Raw genomic sequence first — 14,865 nt, 5'->3', positions numbered from 1 at the left:
GGATTAGTATTCCATTTTCTCATTTGCTATATTGTGTTGGGCTCACTAAATCTTTATTATTAATTTTATAAGTAAATAATTATTATATGGGAAAGAAAATCACTCCTTAATTTCCTTTTTCCTTTGATGCAAGGTAAACATGTCCTTAAATTATTAGGCGGTGAACAAAAGTCTGGGATTCAAAAGTGGATCTTACTAGAGATTGTTGGATCGTATTTTTTTTGTACTTTTGACATTCCATGCAATATTTCTTTCAGAGCGCTCTGGCCGTGGGAAGCAGTAAGCACAAATGAAAAATGGTTCATGCGTCTAAATTAAGGCTCCGTTCATTTCACCGATTTGAGTTTAGAATTCGAGTTTTGCTACAGTAAAAATCTCTCAGAAACAGTCACATATAACTTTTTTGCTACAGTAAAAAATTCTCACATAAAATCACATATTAACTCGAATTAAAAACTTGAATCAGCGAACTGAACGAGCCTTAAGTCTAGTTAACATGCTAGGCACACTATTACCAAAGGTCTTACTCGTTTTGAGGCTAATGCCAGACTTTTCGGAAAAATATTTGAGGCACTACTTGCGTTTACAGCACAATTAACGGAGAATAGACTCCATCTACGAATCTCATGTTGTAAAATCTATTTTTTTATTGTTGTATAATGTTTAAATACATCTTAGCATTACTTACTTTTTGCATCCATGGAGCACCACCACATTTGGTAAGGCCCAAGTCATGTCATATGTAAATAGGCATGTGGTTGTTCAATACAATGGTCTTAGAGAAAAAAATGACAAATGTTCCTTAAATGGGTACTATTAAGGATTTTTAAATCTCAAAATTGACCCTATAATTTTTGCCCCTTTAGATTAAAACAAGTTAAAGGTCCAACATATCTAATACTAAAATTACCCCTAATGCTCAAAAAGTAGATTACCACCGGAAATTTACATCCCACCGCCGGAGACAATCTCCAGCCACCGGTGTCGGATGTTGCCGGTGGGTCTCCGGCCGCTGCCTGCCGGAGGCAATAATTTGACAATATGTTCATAATTTAATAGATTATCTTCTATAATGTTTTTTCTTAAGAGTGCATGAGTCTAAATTTTTATCTTTCGTTATTGATTAATACTTTTTTATTAGTAAATGATAAAAATCTTGAACTGCACACTTTTAAAGAGTATTTATCTCCTTTCCACATTGATTTATCATGGTCCAACAATGACGATTCAAGAATCAAAATGGGCCTTTGATCTGGAAGATGTCTCTAGAAGCTTTAAGGTATGTTTGTTATATGAGAGAAAAATATTATAATAAAAGAGTTGAATTTAAATTTTTATGAAAAAAAATACTGTAATAAGAAAAAAAAAAAAAAAAACCTTAATTTCTCTTACTTGGCAACGTCACAGAGGGAAGTCAACTCTCCGACCGTCAACCAATTCACTAATTATTATTGAAACTAACAGAAAAATTTACAGTTAATTTTTACCAAAATTTCAGGAAAAAGAACAAAATGCATGCCTGGTTTGCGCACGAATAGGCACAAAGTCCTTATAAAACGTGTACCAGTATTGTCCGAATCATGCATTCATTGCCTCATCTCACGCCTCGTTCATTTCACCGATTCGAATTTTCAATTTTAAGTTTTTACAGTAAAAAGCTCTCAGAAAATGTCACATCTAATTTTTTTCTACTACAGTGAAAAACTATCAAAAAATATCACATCTCAACTCGAATTCGCGAAGTGAACGAGACCATATCCCTCCCTTTGGCGAGAAACTCATAGGCGGTCTCAATCCCAATGTTTTTTTTTTTAACCCAAAAGAAAAAGAGAAAAAACAGTAATTAAACTTTCCCTTTATTTGTTTGTTTGGAGCAACTATAGGACACCAGCGTTAGAAGATGATTTCTGTAAGTGTGGGACTCAGAAGTTAAATTTTCCTTCTATTAGTGATGGTATTGAACACCAATAATACTCCTAAGCATTTTTTTCCGTTTGTTTGTCATCATGTGATTCATGTCTCAATTCCGTAATTTTTTCTTCGAAAAGGGCAAAAAAAAAGATAAAGATGTACATACAAATAAAGAAAAAAAGGGCAAAGATTCCATTTCTCCAAGTCCCAAGTTAAAAAAGCATAATTGAAGGGAAAAAATGCCAGGAAAAAGAAAATTCTTAAGACAATGACAAAAAGCAAAAGTCATTGTGAGTCCCTAATAAATCCTACGGCCAAGGAATTACGTTAAAATAATTGATTTTTTTTCTTTTAAGCAAAGAATATTAAACAGAAATAATACATATTACTCAAATAATGAGTGACGAATAATTTTAGTAAATAATTATTCTGTTAATTTCTTCTCGTCCAGTCGCACAAAAGTATAATCACACAGTAAAAATTATTATTTTTTCTACTATATCTAATTTTCTTCTTAATTTACTTAATCTAGTGAACTTCGAGAGTTTATTAATGGCAACTAACAACATTAATGGAAGTAAAAATTTAATATAAGAGAAAAATTTGTAAAGAGTTACTAAAATTCTAAAAAAAGAAAAATTAAAATTAAAATTTTAAAAGCATTTTATAACATGGTCTATAATATAAAGAAAAACGTATAATATCACTCAGTAATTTCTTTTTTAAAAAAGAAAAAGAAAAAGAAAAACAGTCTATACAAAAAAAAAAAAAAAGCGAGGCAAAGATCCCATATTCCAAATCCCGAGTTAAAAGAAGCATAATTGAAGGAAAAAGATGTCATAAAAAAAATCTTAAGATATTGACAAAAACATAAGTCATGTTGTGAGTCCTACTAAATTGGTCCTAATAACATTCAGGAAAAAAAAATGGTCCTAATAAATCCTACGGCCAAAGGTAGAAACTTTCTAACTTACGTTAAAATAATTGATTCTTTTATATATATATATATATGTGTGTGTATGTATAAGCTCTAAAGAGAATGTGTCAGTTGGGGTCGATCTGATTTTACACGATGCTCCTAATAAATCCTATGGCCAAAGGTAGAAACTTTCAAGTTACATTAAATAATTGATTTTCTTTTTTATAAGCTCTGGAGAGTGAATGTGTCAGTTGGGGTTGATCTGATTATTTTACCCTCTAAAATTCACCTGTAAGTCTGTAACAAAGCTTCTCAATCGCAAGTAGAAGCTTTTAAGGATCCAAAACTCAACTGGGGTCTTCAGTCTTTACCCGTTTTCTGCACCAAAACAAACGACACTTTTTTCGGGAATCAGATTTCCTTGTCAAATCCCAATCAAACTCATGGCGGACCCTCATGCACCAAAAAAAGACTCACCGCCAACCCCAACTGACCAAACCCCTCTTCTCAATTCATCTCAAAACCACCGAGAAGAACAAAGTGGAGGGTCAAGGAGAGAAGAAAACGACGATTTGAGTCAGACCCTTGAGAGGTTAGACAAGTTTCTTACTTTTCTTGGGTTCAACCAGTCTTGTTTGTTGAGCCTTGTCTTGTCTTGGGCTGCTTTTTTGCTCATCGGGGTCTTGCTTCCGGTTCTTGTTCTCGAGTTCTCCGGATGTCCCGGGACTGAGAAGTACCAGATTAAGGAATTCGAGCTCGACATCGTCGCCTCGCAGGCGTGTCTCGCCGCCGTCTCTCTGCTATGCGTCTCCCACAACCTCCGCAAGTATGGCATAAGGAGATTCCTCTTTGTTGACCGCCATACCGGCTATATGTTGCGCTTGAAAGACGATTACATCAACCAGATATCGGTGAGTACTGGGTAGTGTTTATTTTTTTGTGTTGGTCGTTTCTGAATTGTGAACTGTGAATTGTGTGTTTGTATTTGTAGTTTGTATTGGAAGGTTAAGATATGTTTGTGGAAATGTTTTGAGTTTTGAAGAATGCTTCTGTATATTGCTAGTTCTGTGACTAATTATCACCTCTATAGTGCTTCTAAACATGTGTTTGTATCACATGTTTATATGAATTGTGCAGGATTTTATTTCTATGCACAAGTATTGCACATTAGGAACGTAGGAATGCAATGGTTGCACACAATCTTTTCGAGTTTTGAACAATGCTTCTATTGCTAATTCTAGGATTAGTTACCACCTTGATGTTATGAAGAATCAATACTTTTTATAAGGTTTCTGGAATTCCAAACCGATGGGGTATGTTAATGTAATTGGATATGGTTTTGGAATCTTCTAAGTCCGTTGAATTATGTCTAAAATAAGAAAGCAAAACATCAGACCCTTATGGAACTAGTGCTACTCTTTTTTTTTTTTTTTTTTTTTTTTTTTGAAGGAGGGAAGAATACAGTCACACGGCTAAGCTGAAAATACTTCCCTGATCACAATAGTGTAGATGTGTAAAGTTAGATTTATGTTCTAAAGCATAAGAGTTTGGTTTTCATGTTTTACTTGATGCTTTGTTGGTATTCCTAGTTTTTCTTACTCAAAACGGTTTGCTTGGATGATACTTTTGCAGGGTTCTTTTCGCTTGCTTGTTTTGTGGGCACTTCCATGCTTCCTTTTAAAGACCGTGCGCGAGATTGTACGTATGTTATACGTAGAACAGAAATCAGGGTGGCATTCTGTCGCCATCTTAATGGCATTGGTGATATCGTGGGCTTATGTGAGTACAATTTCTCTAACAGCCAGCATTATGTTTCATTTGGTCTGCAATTTGCAAGTTATCCACTTTGATGATTATGGGAAGCTCTTGGAAAGAGAATCTGATGTTTTGGTCTTTATAGAGGAGCACATCCGACTGCGCTACCATCTCTCTAAGATAAGCCACCGGTTCCGAATCTTTCTAGTCCTACAGTTCTTAGTTGTCACAGCAAGCCAATTTGTGACTCTATTCCAGACCACAGGATATAGTGGATTTATTACTCTTGTTAATGGTGGTGATTTTGCTGTAAGTTCAAGCAAGCACTAGACTTTTGGGACTTCTCTAATTGAGAAAATGCATGATTCAACAAAAACACTAATTCGTTCCCTACATTTCAGGCCTCCTCCATTGTTCAGGTTGTTGGGATTATTCTCTGCCTTCACGCAGCAACGAGAATTTCGCATAGAGCACAAGGCATAGCATCACTTGCAAGTCGGTGGCACGCATTAGTAACATGTGGTACTACTGATCATCCCAGCCACAGAGGTTCAAATAATAATATGCAGACTTTAGAGGCTGCCCAAGCATTAAATTCACTAGTTTTGAATTACTCGGAGAGTGATTTGGAGTCGATGGATTATGTTGCGATCCCTACGCATACTCAACTGGCTTCTTACATGTCATCTTACCACAGAAGGCAAGCGTTTGGTAAGGATTCCTTTCTTCCATATACAAAACACTTTTCGAGCAAGGTTTATGCTGATTTGGTAAGTTGTCTTGTGTTTGACTAGTTTTGCTTTAGAAAAAGAAAGATGCGCAAGTTATTTACGTGGTTTTTTTTTAAAAACGGGGTCCAAAAGGAATTTGTGCTTCAATAATAAGAATGCATTGGTAGCATCCTTCTTTTGATTTGTTGGACTTTTGACTCAAACCCATTTATTCTTTAGTTTCTTATGCCGATTAATTTATTTGGCGAGATGCAGTGTTGTATTTGCAAACCAATCCAGGGGGTATAACGATATTCGGGTGGACCGTTGATCGTGCTCTTATCAACACCATCTTCTTCATTGAACTCACACTGGTTACCTTTTTGCTTGGGAAGACCGTAGTTTTTACATCAAAATAAACATGTTCTACAACGCCATGGTTGCTCAACAATCAAAGTTAGAAAATTGTCCAGACTTTACAGGCCTACGTTTGATTTCAGCCCCAAATAGTTCTCAATCACCATGTTTGGTTCGGTACCGACACTATTATACCAAAAGCCTCTTGAAAGTTGTTGCCGGTGGTTCGGAATGCCCGTACGTTTCTCCTCTTAATTCATGCTCCATACCAACTTGATCGGATTTCATCAACTAGGAGTAACATGAATCACAAGTTATTTACTTTTTGAATCTTTTATTCCTTTTATTTTTTATTGTCCTTTTAACGGATATGTATTGTATTCCTTTTATTTTTTATTGTCTCTTTAACGGATATGTAATTATACATACAATCGAGTAAATTGTCTTCGCTGTAACTTTTTCTTCGTTTGTAACTATGAACTCTCGTGCTATGTTTGGTATGAGGGGGAAAAAAAAAAAAAACGACAATCTGTGTGAGGAAAACTCCTCTCTCGTCATGTTTGGTATTTTTCATAGGTTAATCTCCATTCTTTGGAGATATCGAATTTGAAATTCGAACCCTCTCTTTTCTCTTCCGCCAAACAATCATGGGTACTAAAATTTTCCTCCATTAATCCGCCCAGTCATCTCTTTCCTTCCACACTACCTCCTACCAGAGAAGCACTCAGAGCAACTAGTTTTACTTTAAAATGGAGGAAAGAGAAGGGGGGAAAGCAAGAAAAAACATGTAAATCGGGGCTCAGAAGTTAAAAGAGTACTGCCCAACTGCCCTTCATGTATAAATTGCTATTAACCAAGTTTGAGGTCGATTGCTTATCAAAAAAAAAAAAAGAAGAAAAGAAAGAGGTTGAGTGGCTCTTACAACTAGTTAAATTCAGGCATGATATCCCATTCCCATTACTATTTACTTTTATTAACCATCGATTATACCTTTGTGAAACCTTTTTTAATTCACAAAAAATCTAAACGAAAGACAAATAAGAGATTTGATTTCCGCAGTATGCCACGAACTACAAAACCCAATTAACTCCCGAGATTGAGATTTGCTTGGCAGAGGACAGAGGAGCAGAATAACTACAGGCCAAAAACAACAACGAACGCTGAATAAGCTGGGACACAGGATTTCATAACATGAAACACAAGGTAAAATGTGCCCAACACTCGTTAGCACGAAACGCAACTCATCCGCCTGTTAGCAAATGCATGTGTGCCTGTGCGATTCTCATCAGCCACCACCAACTACGAACAATAGTCTTTCTATATGGTAAAGTACGTTATAATGCGACCTAAGCACAAGGATAAGCCTCACATGATAATACATACAATAAGCGAATGGGAAGTGGACACTTGCTATTCAATCTCCAAGCAAACCCATTCCTCCAGCTATCGCCTATAATACAATTGTACCAACAAACATAAGCAACAATGACCAAACATGGAAATAACAGGCTTTCCATATATGATATCCCATTCCCACCCAACATCATTACTTGTACCCAACAATAGATAAGTGGAGGGGCACAGATTCAGAAATACATTAATGCCAAACTAATCAGGCAACCAACCTCATGTGAAATCTGTCTCTGTGTGTGTGTGTGTGTGTATCTACGTATTATAAACGAAAAATTGGGACCTTGGATGCAGTCAATGAAATATATGTGTAGATAGAAATTACACATTCCGTCTTTCCAGTCAAACTCCGAACACATAGATGCGATGAACTGATTATTCACAGACCATATATCTTCTTAACAAACTCTAAACTATCAAAGCTTTTCTTCTACTTGCATTTAAGAGTATAGTAATGCACTCTCTAAACCAGATTCTGCCATCTTAAAATAGGTCAATACACTATTATTGCTGAATTTTTTTTTTTTTAAAAAAAAAAGGAAAAAGGAAAAATCTAATGCCCACAGTTTCAACATGACTGGAGTTCTTACTTTCCATTTTTTCTTGTCACGTTAAAAATATTTGCCGACATCCATCTCAGGGCCGTGTCAATGTCAAGATATAAACGGGAGAGAAGTCAGAATAAATAATTTATTTGTCTTTTTAAACATGTTTATAGCCATTCTCCATAACAGACAGCAAACTAAATCGACCCAGACGATTGTTATCACATAAAAACTTGAAAGTACGAAGGAGAGCTAAAGAAAAAGAAAATAACAGATTTGTTAATTTGACATAGTGTAACAAAACAAAGTTTGTAAAGTACCTCTAGTGAGTCTGAAGGAACAACTAATTGAAGTTTTATATATTCCAGGTGATGCAGGTAACCTCCTCAACCTGCTTGCTTTAATACTGCAGTGACATTTGCAGACAAATGTCATAAAAATTCTGGGGCTAGTGAAAACTATTTTCACAACCACCAACAAAGGATGAAAAGAAATGGGGGAGAAAAAAGAAGAGCGAATCAATTTTTCATTCGCATTCTTATTACGTAAGGAGGTCGCATTATTGATCCACAAATCATTGGAAGGGGCACCGAACGAAAGAAGCACAGATGTCATAGCAGCATAACAGAAATATAGCCTAAAGGTCAAGCAAGTTAGTATTGACCATCAGAAACTTACAAGTATAAAAATTCTCTTAATTCAGGCGATAAATTTTCACTGGAAAAAAATATGACATGCGAACTTTGGATGACTAATACCAGCTCAGGTCTGGGGAAAAGTTCAGCTCATTTGCACAAGAAAAAGAAAATCAAAAGGTGAAAGCTGCATAGTTAACAAAATACAAACACAAAACGGACACCAGAAAATTGACCGTTTAAGTTAAAGACAGCCTATACCCAAGGTCCAATTAGTCACAAGGCAATAAAAGAAGATACAGAGAGGGGAAGAAAAACTCATCTATCACAACTAACACCATATATTGATATCCTAAAAGGACTTTCACGATCCCATTGACTGACCAAATTAACGATATCCCATAATTCAAGGTCCAATTAGTCATATGTTAGACAAGACAATGAAAGAAGATTAAGAAGGGGGAAAAAAACTCATCTATCACAACAAACACCAAATTGATTTCCTAAATAGACTTTTCGTCTTTCACACTTTCTAAAAGAAATATACAAATAGGATTACCATGTACAAGACTTGGTGTACCCTTTCATAACTCATGTTACTAATAATAGTGATTCATCAAACTAATAAGCCATTACCAGAGTAACTGAACTAAAACCACTACGTTTTGTATAATTATTACAAAACCCTGTTTCAATGCATCATATCCTTCATAGATCAGAAGCATAGAAGTGCTCCCTGAAAAAGATTCCATATATATCGAATAAATTACCTTATAATGTATTATCGTTACTGTCAAAGTTGTCGTCAATGAAAAGCATCTCCTCCAATTCCTCAGTTCACACCAACCGACTCTTGCAAACACAATGTGAATATTAAATATGTTCTAATGTCACTGATAGGCTAATATTCAAAACCACATGAGAAAAAATTGTTTACAATGTACCAATGAAATTATGTTACATACACAAGTTTCAGCTGAAACTGATTTTCACTCTCTATGAAAGGCAATTATGCCCGATCTCTAAGCAAAGTAGCGCCACTTTCTTGTGATGATAAAAGCTGAAAAGAAAAGTTAAACTGCAACAATGTGGTTGAGAGTAGGCAAAAGTGTGCATATCTCCCCTCCAAATTATCACAAAGTGCCTGCTAAAAAAACAGCACAAATGACGTCTAACATACAATCATTGCAACTTCCGCTCAAGGAAGTGTCTCTCACCTCAACCATGTACAATCAGTCAGAGTTGTAAATAATTGAAGTGCAGGAATCAATATCACTGTCACCAGTTTATTTCTCTTAGCCAAATACACCACCAGTCCCCAATTCCCCCTGCTGCAACTCCTTTCTACGTTGCTCTTCTAAAGGATCTGGACTCTTCATTATTCTCCGTGTACGCCTGGTTACATCGTAGACATAAAAAATGATTATAATTTATATCTAAGGATAGATGAGAATCAATAGCATTTTCACAGAAAATATCAAAATACCTGTCTTGTGCATGTTGAGCTGGAAAGGTAGGCATAAACTCTTTAGATTTGGGTAGAGGAACTTCCTGGAACCACTCATGATTCAGAGCATCCTCTGCTGTAATTCTCTGCAAAGAGAACCAAGTCGCCTATAAGTCACTGTGACAACATTATTACAATAAAGCAACTAAGAGAAGCACAGATAAGCAAATTACCCTCTCAGGGTCATAAGTCAGAAGCCTGTTCAACAAGTCAAACCCAGAATCAGAGAGAACTGGAGATCCTGTAAATGATGTTGCTGGGAACTTCTTACGCAAAAGGTTATACCTGAAAGAAACAGGTCCGCTGTTAATATATACACAGAATAAAGTGAGAAACAGACATTCCACCAACGGAGGCCAGATAGCCAGGTCAGAATCACCCAAAGCAGGTAGCCTGGGAAAACAGCAGCAATAATAAGAGAACTTAGTATCACATTCAAAGAAAAAACTACTTCCAGAAAATAATCATACTTACTGATGCTTAACAAAGTTGACCTTCACCCCAGGCAACTTGGAATATCCAGGCCAAATTGTCTCATTTGGTGTCCCAAGAATTCTGAAAATCTGCAGTTAGTGCAAAAAAAAAAAAAAAAAAAAAAAAAAAAAAAAAAAAAAAAAGAAAAAAGAAAAGAAAGAAAGGTCTAAGAGATTTGAACAAATAATGAACTGAAGAAATGATGAAGCATACAACTACACCAATATACCTTGTCAAGTTGATCGAATTCAGTTTTCCCATTAAACAGTGGTTCCTTTGACAATAGTTCAGCCATGATGCAACCCAAAGACCACATATCAATTGCTGTTGAGTATTGTTTTGCTCCCAGTAGAAGTTCTGGCGCCCTGAATAATGTAAAATTGACAACTTAATATTCCCTGATACCAGATTATGCAACAAAAATTGCCATACAAAAATTATTGGATTCTATTAAAAAAAAAAAAAAGGGAAGCAAACTTTCTACAAAAAACCACCTCCGTGCAAACAAAACAGAAGAACATAGAGAGAGAGAGAGAGAGAGAGAGAGAGAGAGAGAGAGAGAGAGAGAGAGAGAGAAACTCAAGAGTGGGAAGAAATACCGCAAGAGAAGTAACAAAACCAAATAGGAAAAGTGAGGTGATGAATAAACAATTAAGTTGGAAAAAACCATCTGTGAAAAACAAAGCTAAAAAGACACGCAATTCAGCTCACCTGTACCAAAGAGTTACGACCAAATGAGTATATGGCTTCAAGGGGCTCCCATATTGACGAGCCAACCCAAAATCACATATCTTCAACTCACCCCGATTATTCAAAAGCAAATTGGAAGTCTTTAAATCCCGATGAAGCACCCAATTATCATGAAGATATTTAATGCCTTCCAACAGCTGAAGCACAAGGCATTTAACTTCGCTCTGACTGAAAGGCTGTTTCATCGTCTCCATGAGTGCCTTCAGATCATGTTCCATGTACTCCATCACCATAAAGATGCTATCCAGGCTACTACCCACCACCACTTCTTTAACATCGACAATTGATGGGTGGTGAAAAGACAGAAGAATGTTAATTTCCCTAAGTGAAGTCAAAGGAAAACCTTCTCTTTCCTTCTCCATCTTTACCTTCTTCAACGCTACAATTTCGCCTGTTTTCTTATCCCTAGCTCTGTAGACGACACCATAAGTCCCTTCATCTATCTTGTTTAGTCTCTCAAATTCATCTACACTTCTACAACCCTGAAGCATGTTTACACTTCTTTGTGGAGGAGCTGCGGGCTCAGGTGGATTAGGAGAATCACTTTCATCCTCGGAATCAGTGTACGATCGACTACGATTAGTAGCATTTTGGTTTTCCTCGTCGTCAACCTCCATGTAGTCATCCATCTCGGAATCATTATCATCACGGTAGTCATCCCTACTCGAAGACCGAGTAGGAGCACCTCGTTCATCAGATTCTGATGATCTTCCTCTAGACCGTTCAGAGCCATCTCTCTTAAACTCCCCGAGCTCAGGAGTCAATGACTTATTGCGTATGCCCAATGACTCTGGAACCGGCACTTTCCTCCTCCTTTTAGGCATTCCCTCATCGTCCAAAATTTCACCTTCATCGCCGGGAGAATTATTTCCTTCTGCCCATCTGGAAGATGATATATTCCGGGTCGGAACGTAGTCTTCATCTTCTGGTTGCTCAGCTTCTCGATCGTTTTCCAATTGCTGCTCTGCTTCTCCTGGGGAATCAGTCGCACCATACTCGTGTGACCCAGCTTCTGCCGAACACTCAACTGGAGGAGAAGATTGCAGATCCTCATTCTGATTGTTGTTTATTGGCGAAATCTGTACACTACCATCTGGAACAACAAACTGACGATATACCTTAGGCAGGGGCGGCGGCGGAGGAAGTGCTGTAACTGGTGCTGTAGTTGTGATCCTACCACTTTTCGTTGTATTAGTCACTACTTTTTCATCCCTATCCCAAATAATAGGAGAAAACTTCCTTTTCCGCTCTGCAGGAGACTTGGTCCCATTTTCCGCCACCTTATCTTTAGCAAGCGATTCGGACTCGGTGGCCCCATCAGACCCACTTTCACTTGACAACTCACCCGGCTCTCTATCCCCGGCCTTGACAGAGAATTCACATCGCTTAGGCCCAGGGCGACCGTCCCCACCGCCACTGCTACTGCCTGAATCGCTCATACTTGAAGGCAAGCGATGATCTCCATTTACTGCTTCTCTCTCTCTGACATCCTTCTGCCTAACCCTAATCCTATCCCTCGTATCCCGAATTCTACCCCTTTCGTTTCCACGGCTTCCATTCCTAATCCTCTCATAATCCTCCTTAGCAGTAGCGAAATCCCGCCTGGACAATTCAAAATTAGACTCCCGGTCCCTAAACTCGTTGTCGCGATAACCTCCATGCCTTCCAGCAGCCATGGATTTCTCTACGTAAGCTCTACGTACCGAAAAGGCAGAAAAACCTAATTCGAATTGAATTACGGCACACAAAACCCAAAACCTAAACAAAACTTAGTTACAAACACAAAATTCCCCCAATTTCAAACCAAAACAATTACAAAATCAAAAACTAAAGCCCAATCCAGAAATCTCAGATCCAAAGCAATAGAAGACTAAAACAAGAACGCATAAAACACCAAAAAAAAAACTCAAAATAGACCTAAAACAGTAGAGCTTTTCAGCGTCGAAACGTTGTTGATCAGATGAGCATCGAGAACCAAGAAATTGGGGGCATGAAACAAAGAGAAACCCTAGAATCAAATAGAAGCACACTTATGGGACGGCCATGCGAGATAGGCTTTGTGAGGGGGAGAGAGAGTGGGCTTACCGGCGAGAGAGAAGGCGGCGACCGCCGCTTCCGTAGAGAGAGAGAGAGAGACGACAGCACTCAATCGCAGTCAGAGACCGAGAGAAGGTTTTCGGTGGGTTGAGGATTTGGCTTTTGGCTGGCTGGGACGCCAATTGATGATGGGTCTCGACTTTTATTCTGTTTTAGTTTAATAATTAATTAATTAGGTCATGAATTTTTTGAGAAAATAAAAAAATAACCCTTCAGTTTTCTCTAAATACAACTTTTACCCCGGAAATTTTTAAAATCTAAAAAGTATCCATGTGTTTTTCAATCCATAACCATAAGTATCTCTTCTTTTAACTTTTCAAGTTTAATTTTTCTTAAAATTACCAAATTATCCTTAAATATCTCATATTATTATTATTAATTTTTCTTAAATATCTCTTTTTTTAACTTTTCACTATTTATTGCCTGAAATTCCGTTTATGTCCCTTATTCTTTGAGTCTAAATTGTCAATTTTACCCTTTTTTTTCTTCTCTTTTACCCTCTATGTGTATGGGCTTTTGCGTCTTTTGTTCTAGGATTGCAACGTATCGACGTCCGGCTGGCCGAAAGAAAAAGCGGTGGGGCCCACCACTGCAAAGTTGCCCTCTTCCCCTAGCTAACGCGCTTTTCTTGCGCGTGCTTTTCACGCGTGAATCACAACCGTTGAAATTTTTGATCGGACAATTTCAAACAATTTTCGGTTTATTTTTTAGATTTTTATTCTTTATTATAATCATTTATTCTTTTGAATTGATTTGGAGTTCAATTTTGTCTGTTTTACCACCGTTTTGTGCCTAATTTTTTATATTACTTAAATAAAAATGCCATAAATAATACAATAAAATTAAATAAAAATATGCTAAATTAAAATCAAATAACACCAAATTAAATAAAATAGAATTAATTTAAAACACAATGAAATAAGTTAGATTACTTTCTCTATCTCTTTACTTAAGATTTTCTCCCTTTATTATTTTCATTTCTTTTATGTTGTCTTTTTTACTTCTTTTTTTTTAAACAATTTGTGTTAGCTGTTATTTTAAATTAATCATATGCGCGTAGTGCGCGTTTGAGACTAAAACTAAACAAAGACTAAAAAATAAAATCATTGAAAAATAAAGGTGCTGATTTATGGTCTAATTTTACCCATTTCAATATCATTTTGCGTTAAATTTTCAAAGCCTCTCAAATGATAATAGTTTAAATAATTTGAATGAAAAATACAATTAAATAAAAATACACTAAAATAAAATAAAGTCACACTTTTTTAAATAAATTAAACTATAAATTACTTTAGTGGTTGGAAGAGCAGCACAAACATTGATAAAAAAACCATGCTCTATATTAACAAATGATGAACATTAACAATTGGTAAAGGCTTTACTAATCCATTTGTAATTCCACCAATCATTGCTCAGTTAAAAGGACAAACAAAAATCTTGCAAGTTTATTTTCAACAAAGGGGAGCAAAAATAACTAGAGTTGTTTCAAAAATATTTAAAGATGTCCATCTTTCAATATCACTACCACAAATATCAACTGTCATAACAATAGATCTAAAAACACCATATCCAAAAGGATTGACCACAAGGTAAGACATATTTACTAATTTATATCAATTATCAATAAAAATCAACATTTACTATTTTAAATACATATATTAACAATCTTTAATCAATTCAGTTCTGAACCAAAGGCAACAGACCCACTCAGAAACGCTCAAGGACCAAGTAATATAACTACTTTTAAATCCTTTGTTCTACACAAGATTTTTAACTTCTTTAATTATTATTATTA

At 36.3% G+C, this 14,865-nt stretch overlaps 2 protein-coding genes across 4 annotated transcripts; one reads left to right on the top strand and one right to left on the bottom strand.

The window, feature by feature from the left end:
• Positions 1-3,010: 3,010 nt before the first annotated feature.
• On the top strand, positions 3,011-5,943 carry LOC21390166. Its single transcript, XM_010104892.2, has 4 exons — positions 3,011-3,741; positions 4,463-4,894; positions 4,987-5,296; positions 5,572-5,943. Exons 1-4 carry the CDS (start codon positions 3,274-3,276, stop codon positions 5,712-5,714), a joined length of 1,353 nt encoding a protein of 450 aa, XP_010103194.2. The 5' UTR covers positions 3,011-3,273; the 3' UTR covers positions 5,715-5,943.
• Positions 5,944-6,813: 870 nt separating this feature from the next.
• LOC21390165 (cyclin-dependent kinase G-2) lies at positions 6,814-13,181 on the bottom strand. Of its 3 annotated transcripts, XM_024169952.1 has the most exons (9): positions 13,059-13,181; positions 10,935-12,693; positions 10,453-10,588; positions 10,224-10,312; positions 9,923-10,034; positions 9,729-9,835; positions 9,013-9,637; positions 7,928-8,013; positions 6,814-7,102 (listed from the first exon to the last, which is right to left on the bottom strand). In XM_024169952.1, exons 2-7 carry the CDS (start codon positions 12,647-12,649, stop codon positions 9,538-9,540), a joined length of 2,259 nt encoding a protein of 752 aa, XP_024025720.1. In that variant the 5' UTR covers positions 12,650-12,693; positions 13,059-13,181; the 3' UTR covers positions 6,814-7,102; positions 7,928-8,013; positions 9,013-9,537. The 3 variants fall into 3 exon arrangements, with proteins under 3 accessions (XP_024025720.1, XP_024025721.1, XP_024025722.1); XM_024169953.1 differs by lacking the exons at positions 6,814-7,102; positions 7,928-8,013; positions 9,013-9,637; positions 9,729-9,835 and having other exon boundaries at positions 9,960-10,034; positions 10,224-10,304; positions 10,935-13,181; XM_024169954.1 differs by lacking the exons at positions 6,814-7,102; positions 7,928-8,013; positions 9,013-9,637; positions 9,729-9,835; positions 9,923-10,034 and adding an exon at positions 10,066-10,142 and having other exon boundaries at positions 10,224-10,304; positions 10,935-13,181.
• Between the last annotated feature and the right edge of the window lie 1,684 nt (positions 13,182-14,865).

The sequence above is a fragment of the Morus notabilis genome, unplaced genomic scaffold, assembly GCF_000414095.1.
Source record: "Morus notabilis unplaced genomic scaffold, ASM41409v2 Scaffold549, whole genome shotgun sequence".
Classification (NCBI taxonomy): domain Eukaryota; kingdom Viridiplantae; phylum Streptophyta; class Magnoliopsida; order Rosales; family Moraceae; genus Morus; species Morus notabilis.
The sequence above is the reverse complement of the archived record's forward strand: the minus strand, read 5'-3'. Positions and strand labels throughout refer to the sequence as shown.